Genomic DNA, 15,191 nt, shown 5'->3' with positions numbered 1-15,191 from the left:
TTCAAATGCACCCATAGTAGTACTTATTAACTACATTATGTCTCTTTGAACCATGATAAGCACATTTGCTGCAGTTATTGAAGCACAATAATTTGTTAGAAGTTGTATTTTCCAAAACAATAATCATACCTGCAGCATGTCAGTTTTGTAGTATAACTGACTCATAATTTCAGTTCAACTCAGTTTATTAATGTAGCGCCATTTCACAATAAATGTAATCTCAAGACACTTTGTAAAAATAATTATATTAGTTCAATTACACTTAATTTCCAGTTGTTCAATAAACTGATATTAGTGTGAAAGAATCTACAGTATGGACTACAGCATACATCTTAGATGCATTTTCATATCCTGCAGCAAACTGTAACTATTTCAAGGAATACAGAAATTAACACTGTTGGAAAAACAAGTGCATTACACAAATCTGTCCTTTATTTAATAGGGACAGGAAGAAAATAAATTATCCATACGTGCATCTAAACATGATGATGGCAGCATCATTCTGAGGAAACTGTTTTCTTCAGGACAGACAGAGAAGCTAATATGTTAATATGACTGACCTAAATACAGGTCAATACTGGGAGAAAACCGAACCCAGACTCTAAGAGACTTAGGTCTGGTTCAGAGACTCATCTTCTAGCAGGATAATAACCCTAAAGCTGCAGTCAAAGCTGTGATAAAATGGCTTTGATCAAAGCATATGATAATGTTAGACCGGCCTACTCAAATCACATAAAATCCCAATAAAAAACACTGAAGGACGTGGCTGAAATGCAACAAATTGTGGAAAAATAAGAATTTTTGCAGGACAATAAGGCTTTTGGAAGTGGGTCTGTATGTTTATGTAAATGCAATATTTAGATCCTGCTATGCAAATGAAAGAAAGATAAGGTAAAGCATCCATGTCGTGTCGCCAGTGTGTGTTGAGTGACAAGGAAGGTTTGAAACACAAAAAGCAGCCTACTGAGAGAGACTGAAGCTTTCTGGAAACACCATGACTGTAACATAAGAATGTATGTTGTTTAATTTTACAATTCTCTCCATTGTTCCTCAGTTAATAAAAAAATTAACTTTATTGTTCAGTCAAATGCTAGAAAAGTGATTCAGCTGAATATAATTAGCATAGATAAACATGTAGAAGGATTGTTTAGTGAAAGCAGTTCATATGATCTGTAGATGTCAGCAGGCTTTTTCTACTGACTCCCTGGGAAGCAAAACAACACTTTAAAAGGAAGAATGTACATTGGCTGAACTTTATGCTAACAAACAGCTACTGCTCCCTGCTGGCCTGGCTGTTAACTATCTGCTTGGATAGCAATACTACACAGAGCATAACCTGTGCTAGCTTTCTTCCAATATATAAAGGAATATATAAAAACATGTTTCCTCATTGGCTTCAGTGTTGGGCACCATTAAAGTATTGCTCTAATTTTAGGTTAGAGAAGTTTTTGTTTGGTGAGTCTATATCCAAAAGTTTTCTTTTTTTATTATTTATTTATTTATTTTTTTTACCTGAAACAACTTTAGATTCAACATTTTCACATCGGTTCATTAGAATGCCACCTTATAAATCTCTATACCACTTTTGTTTTTGCAACACTGAGGGACAATCAGTTGGTCTTGGAAATGAGTTGGGGATTGGGAGGGACATTTCTGGATGCATAGTGATACTAAAGTCAGAGACATTTTGTGTCATAAAGTTAGAGACGTCTTGTGTAAATCTTGTGCACTAAATATTGGGAAACGAGAGCAACCCACACTCCTCATGGCTCTGAATAAGTACAGTTCACAGTGGTGGTTCACCAGCCTTTTATTATTCCCCATGAAGTGGCAGTTACTGGTTGCTATAGCAACCCACTGGAGCTAACTGAGTTGAGGGTTTTTTCTAACTCCGACGATATAAGACCCTAAAAGCTCTAGACCTGAAATAGACAGAGGACAAATACGTGGAACAGGAAGCGTAGAGGACGATAAGGAGAAGCAGTGAGGACACAACACACATAAAAATAGAATTTATTGTTAAAAGAGAATAACACCTTGATGTTATCTCTATGCATTTGTTAGCATTGTTAGCATACTGAGTGTAGAACTGGAGTACCTGAATAAATGTTTGTGAGTTTTATGTTGTGTACTGAAAAATTTCACCTCTGTTACCTGTAGATGTGGTATAATCCAGTTTCCCAGCGTTTTTGGTTCATTTATTTACTCCTCCCAGTGATTTACACGCCAAGAATAAATTTACTATTCTGCAGATGCAAGCTAAACTGGTCAATACAGCTGAATTGACTGGGGTGAATTTTCTGGGTGTGGCTGATAGGTAGAGATCTAATGTAATCTTTCCTGGAAAACGGATTAGCAGAAAAAAAAATCTTTGTGCAATAAAATAAAAAATAAAAACAGCATCGAAACAGTGTTTGCACTCAAATGGATTGCATTGGTTCTCTTTACAGAAACATGCAAAGTAATTCCATTGTAGTTCATATGTAATGACAAGAAGGCTGCTTTGCTTTGCAAAATCCAGACACCACCTCTGAAACACAGGGCGTGGTCAGTGTTTGGTTTCATGAACAACAACCTTTTGTGGTCTTCATCCTTTACCTCCTCTCTCTACGGCAGAATAACAGCTGCTACATCTCCTTTTATGGATCTAACCTGAAAGCCGCGTAACATATTTAAAACATCCCGGATCCTGTAAGAAGCACATGTGTAGGCAGATGCTCCATCGACACGAGAACACAAGTACAACAGAGTAAATGAAACCTTTTGGAAAATGACTGGTGATATAATCTGGCTCTTGTTTGGGAGCGAGAGCTTGTAATTACAGAGAAGATCAGAATCTGTTTTGAAGATCTGTTTTATTTTAATCCTTTAGAGTCTGTTTTACTGAGAGCAGCTGAGATTTTCAATAATTTTAAAAGTAATTAAAGACATGGGTATTTCAAAATTGCTGAGAAGTTAAGAAAACAAAAACATCGAGGTCATGTGTTTTAGTGTAGCAGAACAGAAACGCTGCACATCAGTGAAAAAACATTATACTTAGAGTGAAACATGGGAGTAGCCTCACCAGAGTTCCCAGTAATATCTGACTGAAAATCTTAACGTTTACCTGGAGAGGGCAGTCCTCACACTCTGATAGATTTGGAGAAATTAGATAGAGGTCAAATGTTTCCGAGTGAGGATGTCGCATGAAGATTAAAAGACAGTTAAATCAAAAAGGTGTTCAACACTTTATCAAAGTGTGTATGTATATGCAAGTAGCTTACTGCACCTTTCAGCTTCCAGAGCAGAAAAAATGTTGAATGATTTATTAAGGTCTCATGTTTTTACAAACGAAATAAGTGTTTTAAGAGAGTAGTGTACACTTTTCTGTACCTGTGGTGCTAGCCTGCTAACATGTCCTCACAAATATTCTGACATTATATAGCAACACTTCTGAGGCAAGACACGACATTCAATTGTATTAATCAACAACCAGAAAATTGCTAATAATTAAGGGCTGATAGAATTAAATCTACATGATTCCTTTGCAGTTAAAGAAAATAATGTACTCTGTGCCATATGCCAAACCATTTTAGTCATGTTCAGTATAATGGGAACTATGTCTGTTAACATCTGGTGGTTTGATTGCTTTGGGAATCACATATTGGAAATATGTTGTTTTGATGAATTTTGTCATGAGTATTAGACATTTTTTTGATTATGGGTTAAAACTACTGAGAATTGGTTTAATAATCATCTCAATGTGACACACCGATACCTACATTATCCACAAACTGGCTCTTTTTCGTAAAAAAAGATTGCAATAAGAGTTTAGTTAGAAATTCCCAAATTATCTGCATTTACATACAAATGATAGCAATGCACATAATGTGGGAGGTGTTTATTGTGAAAGCTCAGCAAAGCTTGAGTTGTATACTGCATCTCAGTCAAAGATTTGTCAGAGCCCGAAAACGGTTCATCAAGTAACATTAATGGCAATAATATGCTGAATTTTCTAGCTTACAAAATTCACTTCAGATAACCTAAAAATGAGAACAGACGCTGCAAATATTTGAAATAATAAACGATCTTTGGTCAGGCATGACTTGCATAAACCCTTTTTAAAGTACTGGGTTACTTCATTCGGCTCAGATTTCCAGCTTCTTCTTCATGGACAGCTTGTAGAGGATTTGGTAGCCATCATCCCAGGCATAGAGCAGCTGCTCCTGAGGATTGTACTTCAGGCTGGCATGAAAGCCGTAGCGCTTTGGAAAGTAAACCAGAGGCGCCTCCTCGTTAGTCACCAGGTCATTCACGTCAAACACACACTGCACTCGTGAGCGGCCAGGCTGCTTGGTGTTATACACCACATACAGGGTGCCGCAGATGATGAAGGCCGTCTCTGCGTTCTCCCTTGGGCAGTTCGTGTCCCACATCTGCTCAACATCCAGGGAGTTGCTGTCCATCTTAGCCATGGAGATGTGCCTCTCGTTCTGCCTCGTGGCGTAGATGGCCCACAGGCCCTCCTCGTCTACCGCCAGGTCCATCACCGTCTCCGGGTTCAGGCCGTACACAGGAACATGATCTTGCACTGGAAAGACCACACTGTCTGTAATAGACTTATTTTTTGTGTCGAATTTGACCACCTTTATCTCTTCTTCCTGGTTTACGTAATACACGTGGTTGTTGTAGACCACATGTCCGGTTCCCTTCCAGGACGAGGGAATCTTCAGGTCGGTGGACAGAGAAAAGCCCGCTGAGCGAGTGAAGTCCTGAACCGTGGCAAACTCGTTGATGGTCTCCTCGGCTGTCCCATTGAAGATGTAGACCTTCCCAGAGGCTCCGCCCGTGTCTTTGGTCCACATCCCCTTTGGCCCTCCCACCCTCTTCAGGATCTTCATGGCTTTAATGCTGGAGATCATATCACTGCAGTCTGTAAAAGACAAGAGGGACAGCCTTTACACAATTAGCTATTTTCCCATGCTTTGACATTTGACATACTCAAATGACTGTATATCATCGCCAAAGCATCATCCAGCCAATTCTACTTTATTGTTCAAAATGTAATCTGTTTTTTTTTTCTATTTTGCTCCCTAAAAAGTAGACGTTTAATTCACCTCAATAGTCGCATATTTCTATCTACACTCACCATTTTCTACATATATATTTTTGTTAAATTTGTCGGTTTCATGACAATATATCTTTCATAACTGTAGAAATTAGTTCTCCAAATTTTCTAATATAATTTGGCTGAATTTCATGTTAAAGTTTGGATTTTGAAAGGTAATTTCTATTATCAAAACTTGTACAAAAAAAAAAAAAAAAAAAAAACTGAATAAAAATCTGAAAATCACCGTCCATTGTTTTATGGGACATGGAAGAAAGTGAGGCGCTGGTTTCTCACTCTCACACCTGCTGGTCAGAAGAACCAGGAATCACCATGGCAACCAGGCACCCGGCCGTTTGCCCCAACAGTAGAAGAGCTCAAGGTTACTCTTCAAAATAAGAGCCCTCCAGATTCCTAATAAGTTTAAACTAAACATTTAAAAATGATTAGCTTAGGATAAAAAAAAAAATACAAAATAAAACAACAAATACTCTTCACAATAACAGACTTGCTAGTACATGTATTTGTTAGATTAAATAGTTTTCCTCTTTGGCCTCAACCTAGAATAACGATCACAAATACTCTTCAAAATAAAACCCTCAATATTGAGTCACACTGGCAATGAAGCAAAATCAATGGCAAGTGTAATGTTGGCCTTTTAAATTGAATGACATGATATAAGAACTGCATTTTTATCTGAAGTTTGATGAAGGGAAAAAAAAAGAGAGAATGTATTCAGGTTTACCAGTTATCAGGAGTTCGCTTCTCTACCAGCACATCTCACCTGTGAGTTTGAAGTATTTGGCCTTCTGCTTCTCCTTAACCAGGGTCACCTGCTGCTCTATCAGCTTGTCGTCCACGTCCACGCACGGCTGAGCCCCGTTCTGCGTCTCCAGGTAGTCCAGTTCCCGTTCGACCCGGTCCACCCGCGTCCCCACTCCGTCCAGAGTCGTCCTCAGGGTTTCTTTCTCTTTGTCAAGACTCTCCAGCTGAGAAACCATCTGCTGCTTCAGCTCCCGCAGCTCGGAGGCATAGCGTGTGGTCTGCTCTTGCCACAGAGAGATTCTGTCCTGTTGTAAACAAAGCTGATTAGAGCAGCCTCAGTCTAACTGCAACTTCTCAAGATGTTTATTTTATACTGCAACTAAAATAGTATTTGCTATAAATTACTCAAGCCCACAATTTTCTGTGGCCTTTGAGGCATCCTTTAATCAGGAAGGACCCACAACATAGCAAGCACCCACCCTGCCTGACTGTCTTCCAGGAAAATGGTCTGAGATCTTTTTGTCGCAGATATTCTGTAAAATATTTTGTGAACGATCGTTTTTGCCAATAACGACAGAATTTGCTGTGTGGGAACTGAGGACAAATTTTGGCTCATCCTTATTTGCAAAATTGTTTTCATTCAGCCACTTTAGAGATTAAGCACAACCTGTTTAGAGTCAGAACAAAGCATCCGAGTTAGCTTCAAGTCCAGACTTTGACTAGGCCACTCCAAAACCTCCAAATCACTCAGACCTGAGAATGAGCTTAAGGTCACAAAGTTTTCTTTAGGATTTTCTGGTAGAGAGCAAAACTCAATCAGTACAGCAGGCAGTAAAAGTCCATCATGTTTGACTTATCTGAAATTACGGTGTTAGCTATAAATCACACACGCACACCCTCAAACACACACCTTCCAAAAAGTTCCCCATTAGTTAAGTGAGTTAGCAGAATAAGTTCCCAAAATGCCGAGACAATCAACATTTTTTCTTTTTGAATAGCAGCTTTCTTATAGTTAAATCATGAACACTGACCTTACCTGAGACAAGTGATGCCTTTAGTGCTCAGGACATTGATCTGTTTCTATTTAAGACCTCTTGAATGAGTCAACAATGTTCTTTTGTAGTAATTTTAATAGGCGGACCACTCCTTGGAGGTTTCACCACTGTTGGTCTCAAAATGAGGCTTGCTAGTCTTAAATCTTAAGAAGTGGATGGTTAACTCTTTCCTGACTGATTTATTTCTTCAGATCAGAGGACGGCGCTTTGCTTTTAAAGCTCTTATAGCCGGGCCATATAGGTGAATAGATTCCCCAAGTGATTTCTTAATTCAACAGGTCAGGCACATACTTGAGATTGAACTCTGCTTTCGATACAAATCTGAGTATTTATCAATATTTTGGGAGACAAAGTGAATGCTTTTTTTTTTTTTTTTACTTGAATTAAATCATAATTTGATGACTGCTGTTCTGTATTTAATCAGGTATATTTGCTTTATTTCTTTTTATTATTATTATTTGATACAAAATCTGCAAAAACTTTTTTGTATCGCACTAAATCCTGCACACGTTCGCTGTGATGAACAACTGGAACTTCATCCTTCTAAATGCATTCATGCAGAATCATGTAATTTATAGAAACTTAATTTTTTTTCTCATCACATTGTCTGCAGCTAGAGCTGCAGACTCGCACAAAAAGGAGCTCACGGTTCACATCAGTGCAACTGATCTGTATTCCCAACATTTTCCCCAGGATTTGCCCACATCTGCATTCCATTGCATCAGTTCCCGAAAGTTTCCTCTGCGGGGAAACTCTGGCACTGGGGACTCGACAGGAAGAGAAAAAGTCTTACCTCAATTGCAAGGAGCCTCCGTTCCAAGTAGTCAATAAGAGCTTGGTGCTGAGCAGTAGCAGAGTAAACCAAAGCAAGCAACAGGGCGAATCCTCTCATTTTGTTGCAGCTCAGGAACCTTTGGGCTACAGTAAAAACCTGACTGGACGTCAGAGAGTGTGAGGGAACCAGCAGACTCCCAGAGGTGGGCTGGAATGTTTTACTTAGCTGCCTGGGAGGAGCCACTGCCATATGGTGGTGGAGGCACCGGACAAGACTCCTCACTCTATGGTCTTATCTTGTTTGGTGATCTTGGAAGAAAAACGACAGCGGAGCATTTTTTTTAAATGAACGTGGCGTTTGACTTTAGGGGTGCCGGACCCTTCTTCTGTTTTAAAACATTCGGTTTTAAAGAGTCTCAAAGCCAGATGTTATGTAAGAGAACAAAGGAAAAAATGTGAAGTGCTCTGTTTAGACAGGGAAACCAAGATGCTGGAAATTCAATTTAGAAGGAAATGCATGTCATAATGTCTTTGACAAACTATCTGCACTCTTTATTAAAGCATACACAGCACCTTAACACTTTTCCTCAGTAAAGATATTTCAAATGAGGCTTTGAACACAGAATTAACGATAAATTGGAACAATACACACATAGAGAAATTAAAAAAGACAGGTCCATAAATGATGTGTAGTAAAGTGGATTAACTGTTGAACACAACCACTGGGACTGATTAGCAGAAAAGCCTTTATTGTTCATCGACTTCATGACGTCTCCTGTCTGGAGAAACTATTCGATTTCGATGTTTCCTACATGCTTTGTGGAAAACTTTGAGGCTCTTCAGGACTTTCTGTCTCTCTTCCACAAAGGCCAGACCTGAGGATTGTTTAATCCATGACTGTCCTGCCAACAAATCCTCCCACCTGGTCGAGTATCTCTGCAGCCTTTTGGGTGTTTCTCTGACTGTTCTCTAACCTCCGGTGCCTTCAAGTAGCAGCTGCATTTATACTGAGACAAAACTACAAATATGGAGGAGCCCACTTTCTGCTCAGGTGATTTCCAAAAGGAAGCATTTGATTGGATTTATTGGAAATAATTTGATGACATGAGAGAAAAGTGGGATGAATACAAAACGTCACACTTTTCACATTTTTATTTTTGCGGTTGTACTGTGACAAAGTTAAAAAACAATCTTAAGGGTTAATACTTTAGAAGGCACTATTAATTATAATATTTTGTATATAATTGTACAAACTTGCTGAATAGCAAACCTTTTATTCTAATATCCTTCAAGTGTCAGTAAAAATGTTTAAGTTTCTGCTTATGAAAGTGAATGTAAAAATAATTTGTTTTAATTAGATATAGCTTATTGCATTTGCCAGATTTATCACATGCACATTGAACAGCTCGAATCTCTCCGACACAACCAGCAGTTATCTAAACAACTTTATTTTTTTCCAACTGTATATATAAACAACATGTATAAAATTTGTGCATTAGGCTTGAATAAAATCTAACGTAAGAACAATGCAGCGCCAAGTTTAATTCCGTAAAAAGACAGTGAACTACTTTAAGTCAGAACCTTAGTCTCAAACATAGAGCTTTAAAACCACTTCAAGATCGTTTGCATGGAACTGCAAGAAAAGAAAAGTCGACCCGGAGTTTTTCCAGCACCAGATTGTGATGAGAGCCATCTCTCTCTCTATCTCTTTCTCTCTCTTTCTCGAGAATGCAGATTTACTTTATTTGCACAGTCCCACAAATTCCTCAATTTAATTTGACTCTAATCAAACAAACTAAACTCAAACATCCAAAAGTTACTTACATTTAAATGGGGAAGCTCAAGAGCAGTCACTGTTCTGGGCTGAACGTTATCAAAGAACACCTTGAATCATTAATAACAGATCAAATATGGCAGCTGTGCATAAACATGCCCAGTAAAATGAGAAATGACGGGTAAACACTTGGAACCACGACAGCAGGACCTCCATCCGGCTACGTAAAGGCTGCGTTTAGATAATGAGGGGCCCCTCAGCTCCTGTAGTGTCCAGGTTCTCTGTCCGTTGCAGGCATAGGACTGAAGCAGGGCAGGCGGTCCTTATTGCTTCGACGTTACTCCGATTCCAACCAGCCTGGTGCTTTGCACAAATCACAGTCTGAGATGAGGAACTGGCATGGAGACGTCCCGGAAGAACCGATGTACAAGTGCATTTTTGGCAGAAATCCTCTTGTTTGGGTCATAGCTCAGCATTTCCTAAAAAAAAAAAAAAAAAAAAAAAGATAAGTCCATCATGTTCTCTTTATGTCACTGGCTAACATTGCTTTTTTTAAACAAGTGAAAATGTTCTCACTGCCAGCAGCTCTCTCCCGTCCTCATCGAGAAGAGGCACCACCTTGGCCAAGTCCTGCCGAGCCCACTTGGGGAAGGAGGGCTTGTAGTCGGGCATCGATGTGACTCCGGGCCACACGGTTTCATCTGGCGTTCCCAACGTACGGAAGATTCTGAACAACTGGTCTATCTCCGAGTCACCGGGGAACAACGCCCTCCTGGTGACCTGAGGACCCAGAGAGACCGTGCTGCCGATTAGAGACCACTCCTGCTTTGTTAGACATTTATCGCGGGAAACGCTCACGTTACCATTTCTGCAAAGATGCACCCCAGGCTCCAGATGTCAACAGCCGTGGAGTAATATTTGCAGCCCAGGAGAATTTCTGGCGCTCTGTACCAAAGTGTGACGACCTGGAAAATACGGAAAAACACAATTTCTTCCAATAAGAGACCAAGACTTGGAGACGCACTGAACGGAATATTGGAGATATTTTCCAGATTTCACACAGCTTTTTTTTTCTTTCTTTCTGAGCAACATCATAAGAAGTCAGAATAGTATTTAGAGCATTTTTGTAGCCGTCCTGTCATGGTCATTTTTATTTACAAATAGGCCTGTCACAATAAACAATAGATCAATGAATCGCGTGATAAATTAAAAGAAACTCAATAATTTTCATTTGCTCGATTTATCATTTTTCTCTTCTCTTTTTACCAAAAACTGAATGATAAAAGTCTTCAGTCTGGTGCTTTGGTCTCAACTATCCCTATTTTTGAAAGATTTTGTTTACAGAGATTTCATAATTCACTTTATTTGTCGTTTTCTTTATTCATTTTGGATATTTAAAATGTCTTCCAGTTCCAGTGTTAAAAAGTTCATTAGAAATTGAAGTTTCTTGATCTTTGAGAATGTGTTCATGCATTGTTGAGCCATTATTACCATTATATTACTTTAAAATGGCCTCAAAACAACAATATTTCTGTTTATCGTAATAATTTCTCTGACAATTTATTGTCCCGCAAAATTTGTTATTATGACAGGCCTATTTACATATATTAGGAGCAGAAGTGAGAGACAGTAGATAGAATGGAAATATCAGGAAAATTCAGGTGTAACAGCAGTAAAGTGACGAGCAATAATATCAAGTAGACTCACACAAAGAGAAAACAAATATAAAAAGAGAATAAAGACTAAAATACTGCACAATAAAGGCAAAATCTCAACAAAAATATCATGTAGTTACAGAAATACTCCAGTCCAGGGAATGTATGTGTGTGTGTGTGTGTGTGTGTGTGTATTTGTCATAAGATTTTACTTTAATAAAACACACAAATTAAATTAGTTAAAAAAAAAACCATGTCTTTTGCATTGAATTAATGTGAATACTAAAACTTAAACATCCCCTAAGAGAATGTACACTCTACTTACTCTACTTCTGTGATTAACAAAATCCGTCATGTTTCACTGCAGACAGAGGTTAAAACCTCAACAAGATAAATCAGAGCGACTTTGTTGTACTCTGTTTAGCCTTCCTGTTACCTGCTGAAACTCTTTCACTCTTCTGCAAGCTGAATGAATAGCAAATATGTCTCAACATACCATAGAAAAAATTGTTTCTAAACCGCTTCTTAAATCTTCATGCTTACTCTGTCTTGACATGGAAATAATTTATCTACAGCGTCAGCGCTTTATCGGGGAACTTGAACTAGGAGAAACTTGTGGTTTGTTCAAAAGCTGGATGTGAGAAAAAAAAAAAAAAAGAATAAAACAAAGACTACCACCTCCGTACCTCATGTGTGTAAGTGCGAACAGGAACGCCGAAGGCCCTGGCGAGGCCGAAGTCCGCCAGCTTGATCTCTCCTTGGGCGTTGATGAGGAGGTTCTGGGGCTTCAGGTCTCGATGCAGAACTCTGTGAGAGTGGCAGAAGGCCAGGCCTTGCAGCAGCTGGAAGAGATAGCTCTAAAACAGAGAGACAACCAAAACAGATAAACACACACTTACACAAAAAACGTTATTCATGCCACCAGGAATGTATTAAGACAAACATGAAGCTATGATTACCTTAACCAAAGGCAGCGGGATGCCAGTGACTGAGGAGGAGTCCATGAACTTCTTCAGATCTTGATGGAGGAACTCAAAAACGAGGTAAAGTTTGTTCTCGGTGTGGATCACATCTCGCAGCCTAAAAGAGCATAAGAAAAGAGGCTGGTTATAAATCTGAAGAGGCAAACGGCATAATCAGAACATGTGTTCAGCTAAAATGTTATAAACTTACTTGACAATATTTGGATGGCTGAGTTCTTTAAGAAGGGAAATTTCTCGGATGGCTGTGCTGGGAACGCCCTCCGTTTCCCTGGATACAAAGGAAAGAAGAGTTATCGCCCGCTTGCTCTCTGCACTCATTCACAGCACATAGGATAATGATTATAAAACACCTAGTTTAAAAATTACTACAGCAGAGCATACACCTGAGGAACACAGAGACGCCCAAACATAGCATGCTGTTATCTGTTGTTTTTTTTAAATACTGAGCATCAGTGTTTGTTTTTCAATAGTGAATATCAGCTTGCGGATATTGCTGGGTATGTGGCATTTCCTGGTGGACTGTTGCGCTGATTTCTCAATTTTCAGTGGACCACCATCTGAAAATTGACATGGATTGGTTCCCCAAATGGTAACAGACGGTGGAAAACTCACACTGGACCTCATGTAGCTTGGATTCTGTGCCAAGTTACATATTCTACACTCTTGGATTTACAAAAGAAATCAAAACCTGACTTTCATCTAAAAACACAAAAGACAAAAAAACAGTAAGTAACAGTCCAATCGTTTTTCTGATTAGCCCTGATAAGATGCTCCTGATGTGTGTGGATCACGGTGCTTCTTGAAGCACTTATTACAGCCGCAGTGCCGAATGATTAATCTCCCCCAATCTGTTGAATAGGCTGCGCTTCACAATCCACTCAAGGTTAAGGTAATCCCTTTATCTTGAGCAGGTTTTTCCAGTCACAGTTTTTCCTGATTTACATCATCAATATAAAGTAAGATATACGTGTTAATTTTAAGATGAACACGTGAAAAAAATAATAAAATTCTACTTGCTTTGTAATTAATCAACATCTATGAGTTGCACTTTAGTGATATTTTAGTTTAATGAGCGAGAACTCTAAGATTTATGATATAAAAAGTAATACTTCTAAGTTTCAGGAAACACGAACGCATTATTTTTGATGTATTATATTTTGCTTAGGTTTTTGTTTGTTTAATATTAGTTTATGAAAGAGTGTATCTAAAGCTAAGGTAAAGAAACTCCTAAGTTAATTTTTCCTGTAAAGAGTTAGCTGATGACAATTTTCCAAGAGATATAAACATCCAACGTTAAATAAAACCTTAAGTTATCTCAAAGACGTAAACATTTGTTTCACTAACCTACTTCAAAAACAGTGAGTTGACTTACGTGTCCAGTCTGATTTTCTTCAGAGCAACAGTTTCTCCTGTCACTTTGTTCTTGGCCTTATAAACCACTCCGTACGTCCCTTCTCCTATTTTCTCCACCTTTTGAAACGTATCCATACTGAAGGTAAAAACCCGGCAGGACTTTGTTGTGGGGTTAGCAGCCTAGCACGGCCGCTGTCTTTGTGTCGGAGCTAACGGCTACAGGGACAGACGTTAGGGCACAACGCGGGGACCGACGGACTGCTACTCCGGCTGCTTCCGTCATTCAAGCCGGGAACGCTTCAACGAGAAGATGGGGTCGAGAAGAGAGTCTTTCGGGTACAAGCACAACTAACGAAAACGAAAGAAACTAACATGTGTAGTCTCCGCCGATGGACCAACGTAAATCTAAGTGTTGGCGCGGCGGTTGCTCCTCAGTAGAAGCCACTACTCAACCAACACAACAGTGTTTCCCGCGTTGTGCCGGGTGCGTTCGATTATGTGTCCGGGGCAGACCGGATATTTCAGATGAGTAATTTTCTCACGGTTATTTTATTACTTTTCCCATAGCGCCCTTTCTTCGAAACGTCACCAATGACGTTATCGAGTTCCAGTCTGTTAAATACAACATCAATTTATTTGAAATGTGGCTTAAATACTTTGTTTTGTTCCAAATAGCTTCTGAGCAGGTAAACGCAGGTATGCACAGCCAACAGACCCCGAAGGTCACATGGTAAAAAGTCGGTGACGTTGTTCATGACATACTTAATATCGGAGGAGAAAGTCTCTATCACACAAAATAATAATAATAATAATAATAATAATAATAATAATAATAATAATAATAATAATAATAAGTATATATGATCATCATGATATATTATTATATTATAACAAAAAATGTTAATATTAATATATCATTTATATAATAATAATAATAATCATCATAATTGTTATAATATTATTATATTTCATAAAATAATATAATTATAAAATATTATTATTAAAATTATTATTATTATTATTATTATTATTATTATTATTATTATTATTATTATTATTATTATTATTATTAATAATAATACTAATAACTTTATTGTCTAAATATATATTGAGGTGAAGTGAAGCCGATGGTAGCTTCAACAAGAGAGAATTCATAGGAAGAGTCAGTAACGCCCTCTACTGGCATTTATCTGATTGGTATATAAATTTGTTTTTAGTGAGTGTGAGTGAATCATCAGTGAAAAACAAAAGCTTCACATAATGGCTTCCTCTGATCATGTGAGCGTCTGGTGTTCATCCAAGCCAGTGGGTGGATTAAACCTTTACAAAGGCTTGGTAAGAAGAAACAAAAAATGAATGGGTGCATCCTGTCGCACAGCACGCTTGAGCTTAAAAACCGGATGCACCAACAAAGCAACCTGACAGATACCAAACCAGGGAAAACATTGACATTAGTATTTTGTTCTCATTCTTTTTATCTCTCTACTGTAATGAGAAAAATTTCACTCTGAAGATACAAACAGCTTTGTTTTCTACCATAAAGCTTAGTTTCAGCTTTAAGAGCTTTTTTTAAGGTCAAGAAAATTAATCAGCCTAGTAGACTGAAAGTGTGGAAAAGGGGGATATGGCCACTGTGTCTCTGAAAAACATTGATTTAACCTGTGAAACCATGAAATTTAAGACGTTCCTTGGCACACAAAGAATTTGCTTCTGTCTGTTCACACATAGAAAGTATTCACAACAATG

The 15,191-nt window shown here is 38.4% G+C and overlaps 2 protein-coding genes across 2 annotated transcripts; both read right to left on the bottom strand.

The window, feature by feature from the left end:
- Window positions 1-3,809: 3,809 nt before the first annotated feature.
- On the bottom strand, window positions 3,810-8,002 carry olfml3b (olfactomedin-like 3b). The gene is made up of 3 exons (XM_015044403.1): window positions 7,700-8,002; window positions 5,871-6,156; window positions 3,810-4,912 (listed from the first exon to the last, which is right to left on the bottom strand). The coding sequence occupies exons 1-3, from the start codon at window positions 7,928-7,930 to the stop codon at window positions 4,128-4,130; spliced, it is 1,302 nt and encodes a 433-aa protein (XP_014899889.1). The 5' UTR covers window positions 7,931-8,002; the 3' UTR covers window positions 3,810-4,127.
- Window positions 8,003-8,817: 815 nt separating this feature from the next.
- On the bottom strand, window positions 8,818-14,114 carry cdk2 (cyclin dependent kinase 2). The gene is made up of 7 exons (XM_015044404.1): window positions 13,465-14,114; window positions 12,283-12,360; window positions 12,069-12,189; window positions 11,796-11,966; window positions 10,318-10,419; window positions 10,031-10,234; window positions 8,818-9,933 (listed from the first exon to the last, which is right to left on the bottom strand). The coding sequence occupies exons 1-7, from the start codon at window positions 13,578-13,580 to the stop codon at window positions 9,829-9,831; spliced, it is 897 nt and encodes a 298-aa protein (XP_014899890.1). The 5' UTR covers window positions 13,581-14,114; the 3' UTR covers window positions 8,818-9,828.
- Window positions 14,115-15,191: the final 1,077 nt, after the last annotated feature.

This window comes from Poecilia latipinna, unplaced genomic scaffold (genome assembly GCF_001443285.1).
Source record: "Poecilia latipinna isolate Pla-1442-1.1 unplaced genomic scaffold, P_latipinna-1.0 Scaffold674, whole genome shotgun sequence".
In the NCBI taxonomy this organism is placed as follows: Eukaryota; Metazoa; Chordata; class Actinopteri; order Cyprinodontiformes; family Poeciliidae; genus Poecilia; species Poecilia latipinna.
This window is presented reverse-complemented; position numbering and strand designations above follow the sequence as displayed.

What these genes read in the sequence shown, in the direction of transcription:
- olfml3b (XM_015044403.1), bottom strand. Translation starts at nt 7,930, where the DNA reads ATGGCAGTGGCTCCTCCCAGGCAGCTAAGTAAAACATTCCAGCCCACC. An exon ending in GGAGGCTCCTTGCAATTGAG is followed by an intron (nt 6,157 to 7,699) that starts GTAAGACTTTTT and finishes TGTTTACAACAG; the next exon opens with GACAGAATCTCTCTGTGGCA. An exon ending in CAAATACTTCAAACTCACAG is followed by an intron (nt 4,913 to 5,870) that starts GTGAGATGTGCT and finishes TGTCTTTTACAG; the next exon opens with ACTGCAGTGATATGATCTCC.
- cdk2 (XM_015044404.1), bottom strand. Translation starts at nt 13,580, where the DNA reads ATGGATACGTTTCAAAAGGTGGAGAAAATAGGAGAAGGGACGTACGGA. An exon ending in AGCCATCCAAATATTGTCAA is followed by an intron (nt 12,190 to 12,282) that starts GTAAGTTTATAA and finishes ATGCTCTTTTAG; the next exon opens with GCTGCGAGATGTGATCCACA. An exon ending in ACGGGAGAGAGCTGCTGGCA is followed by an intron (nt 9,934 to 10,030) that starts GTGAGAACATTT and finishes TTTTTTTTTTAG; the next exon opens with GAAATGCTGAGCTATGACCC.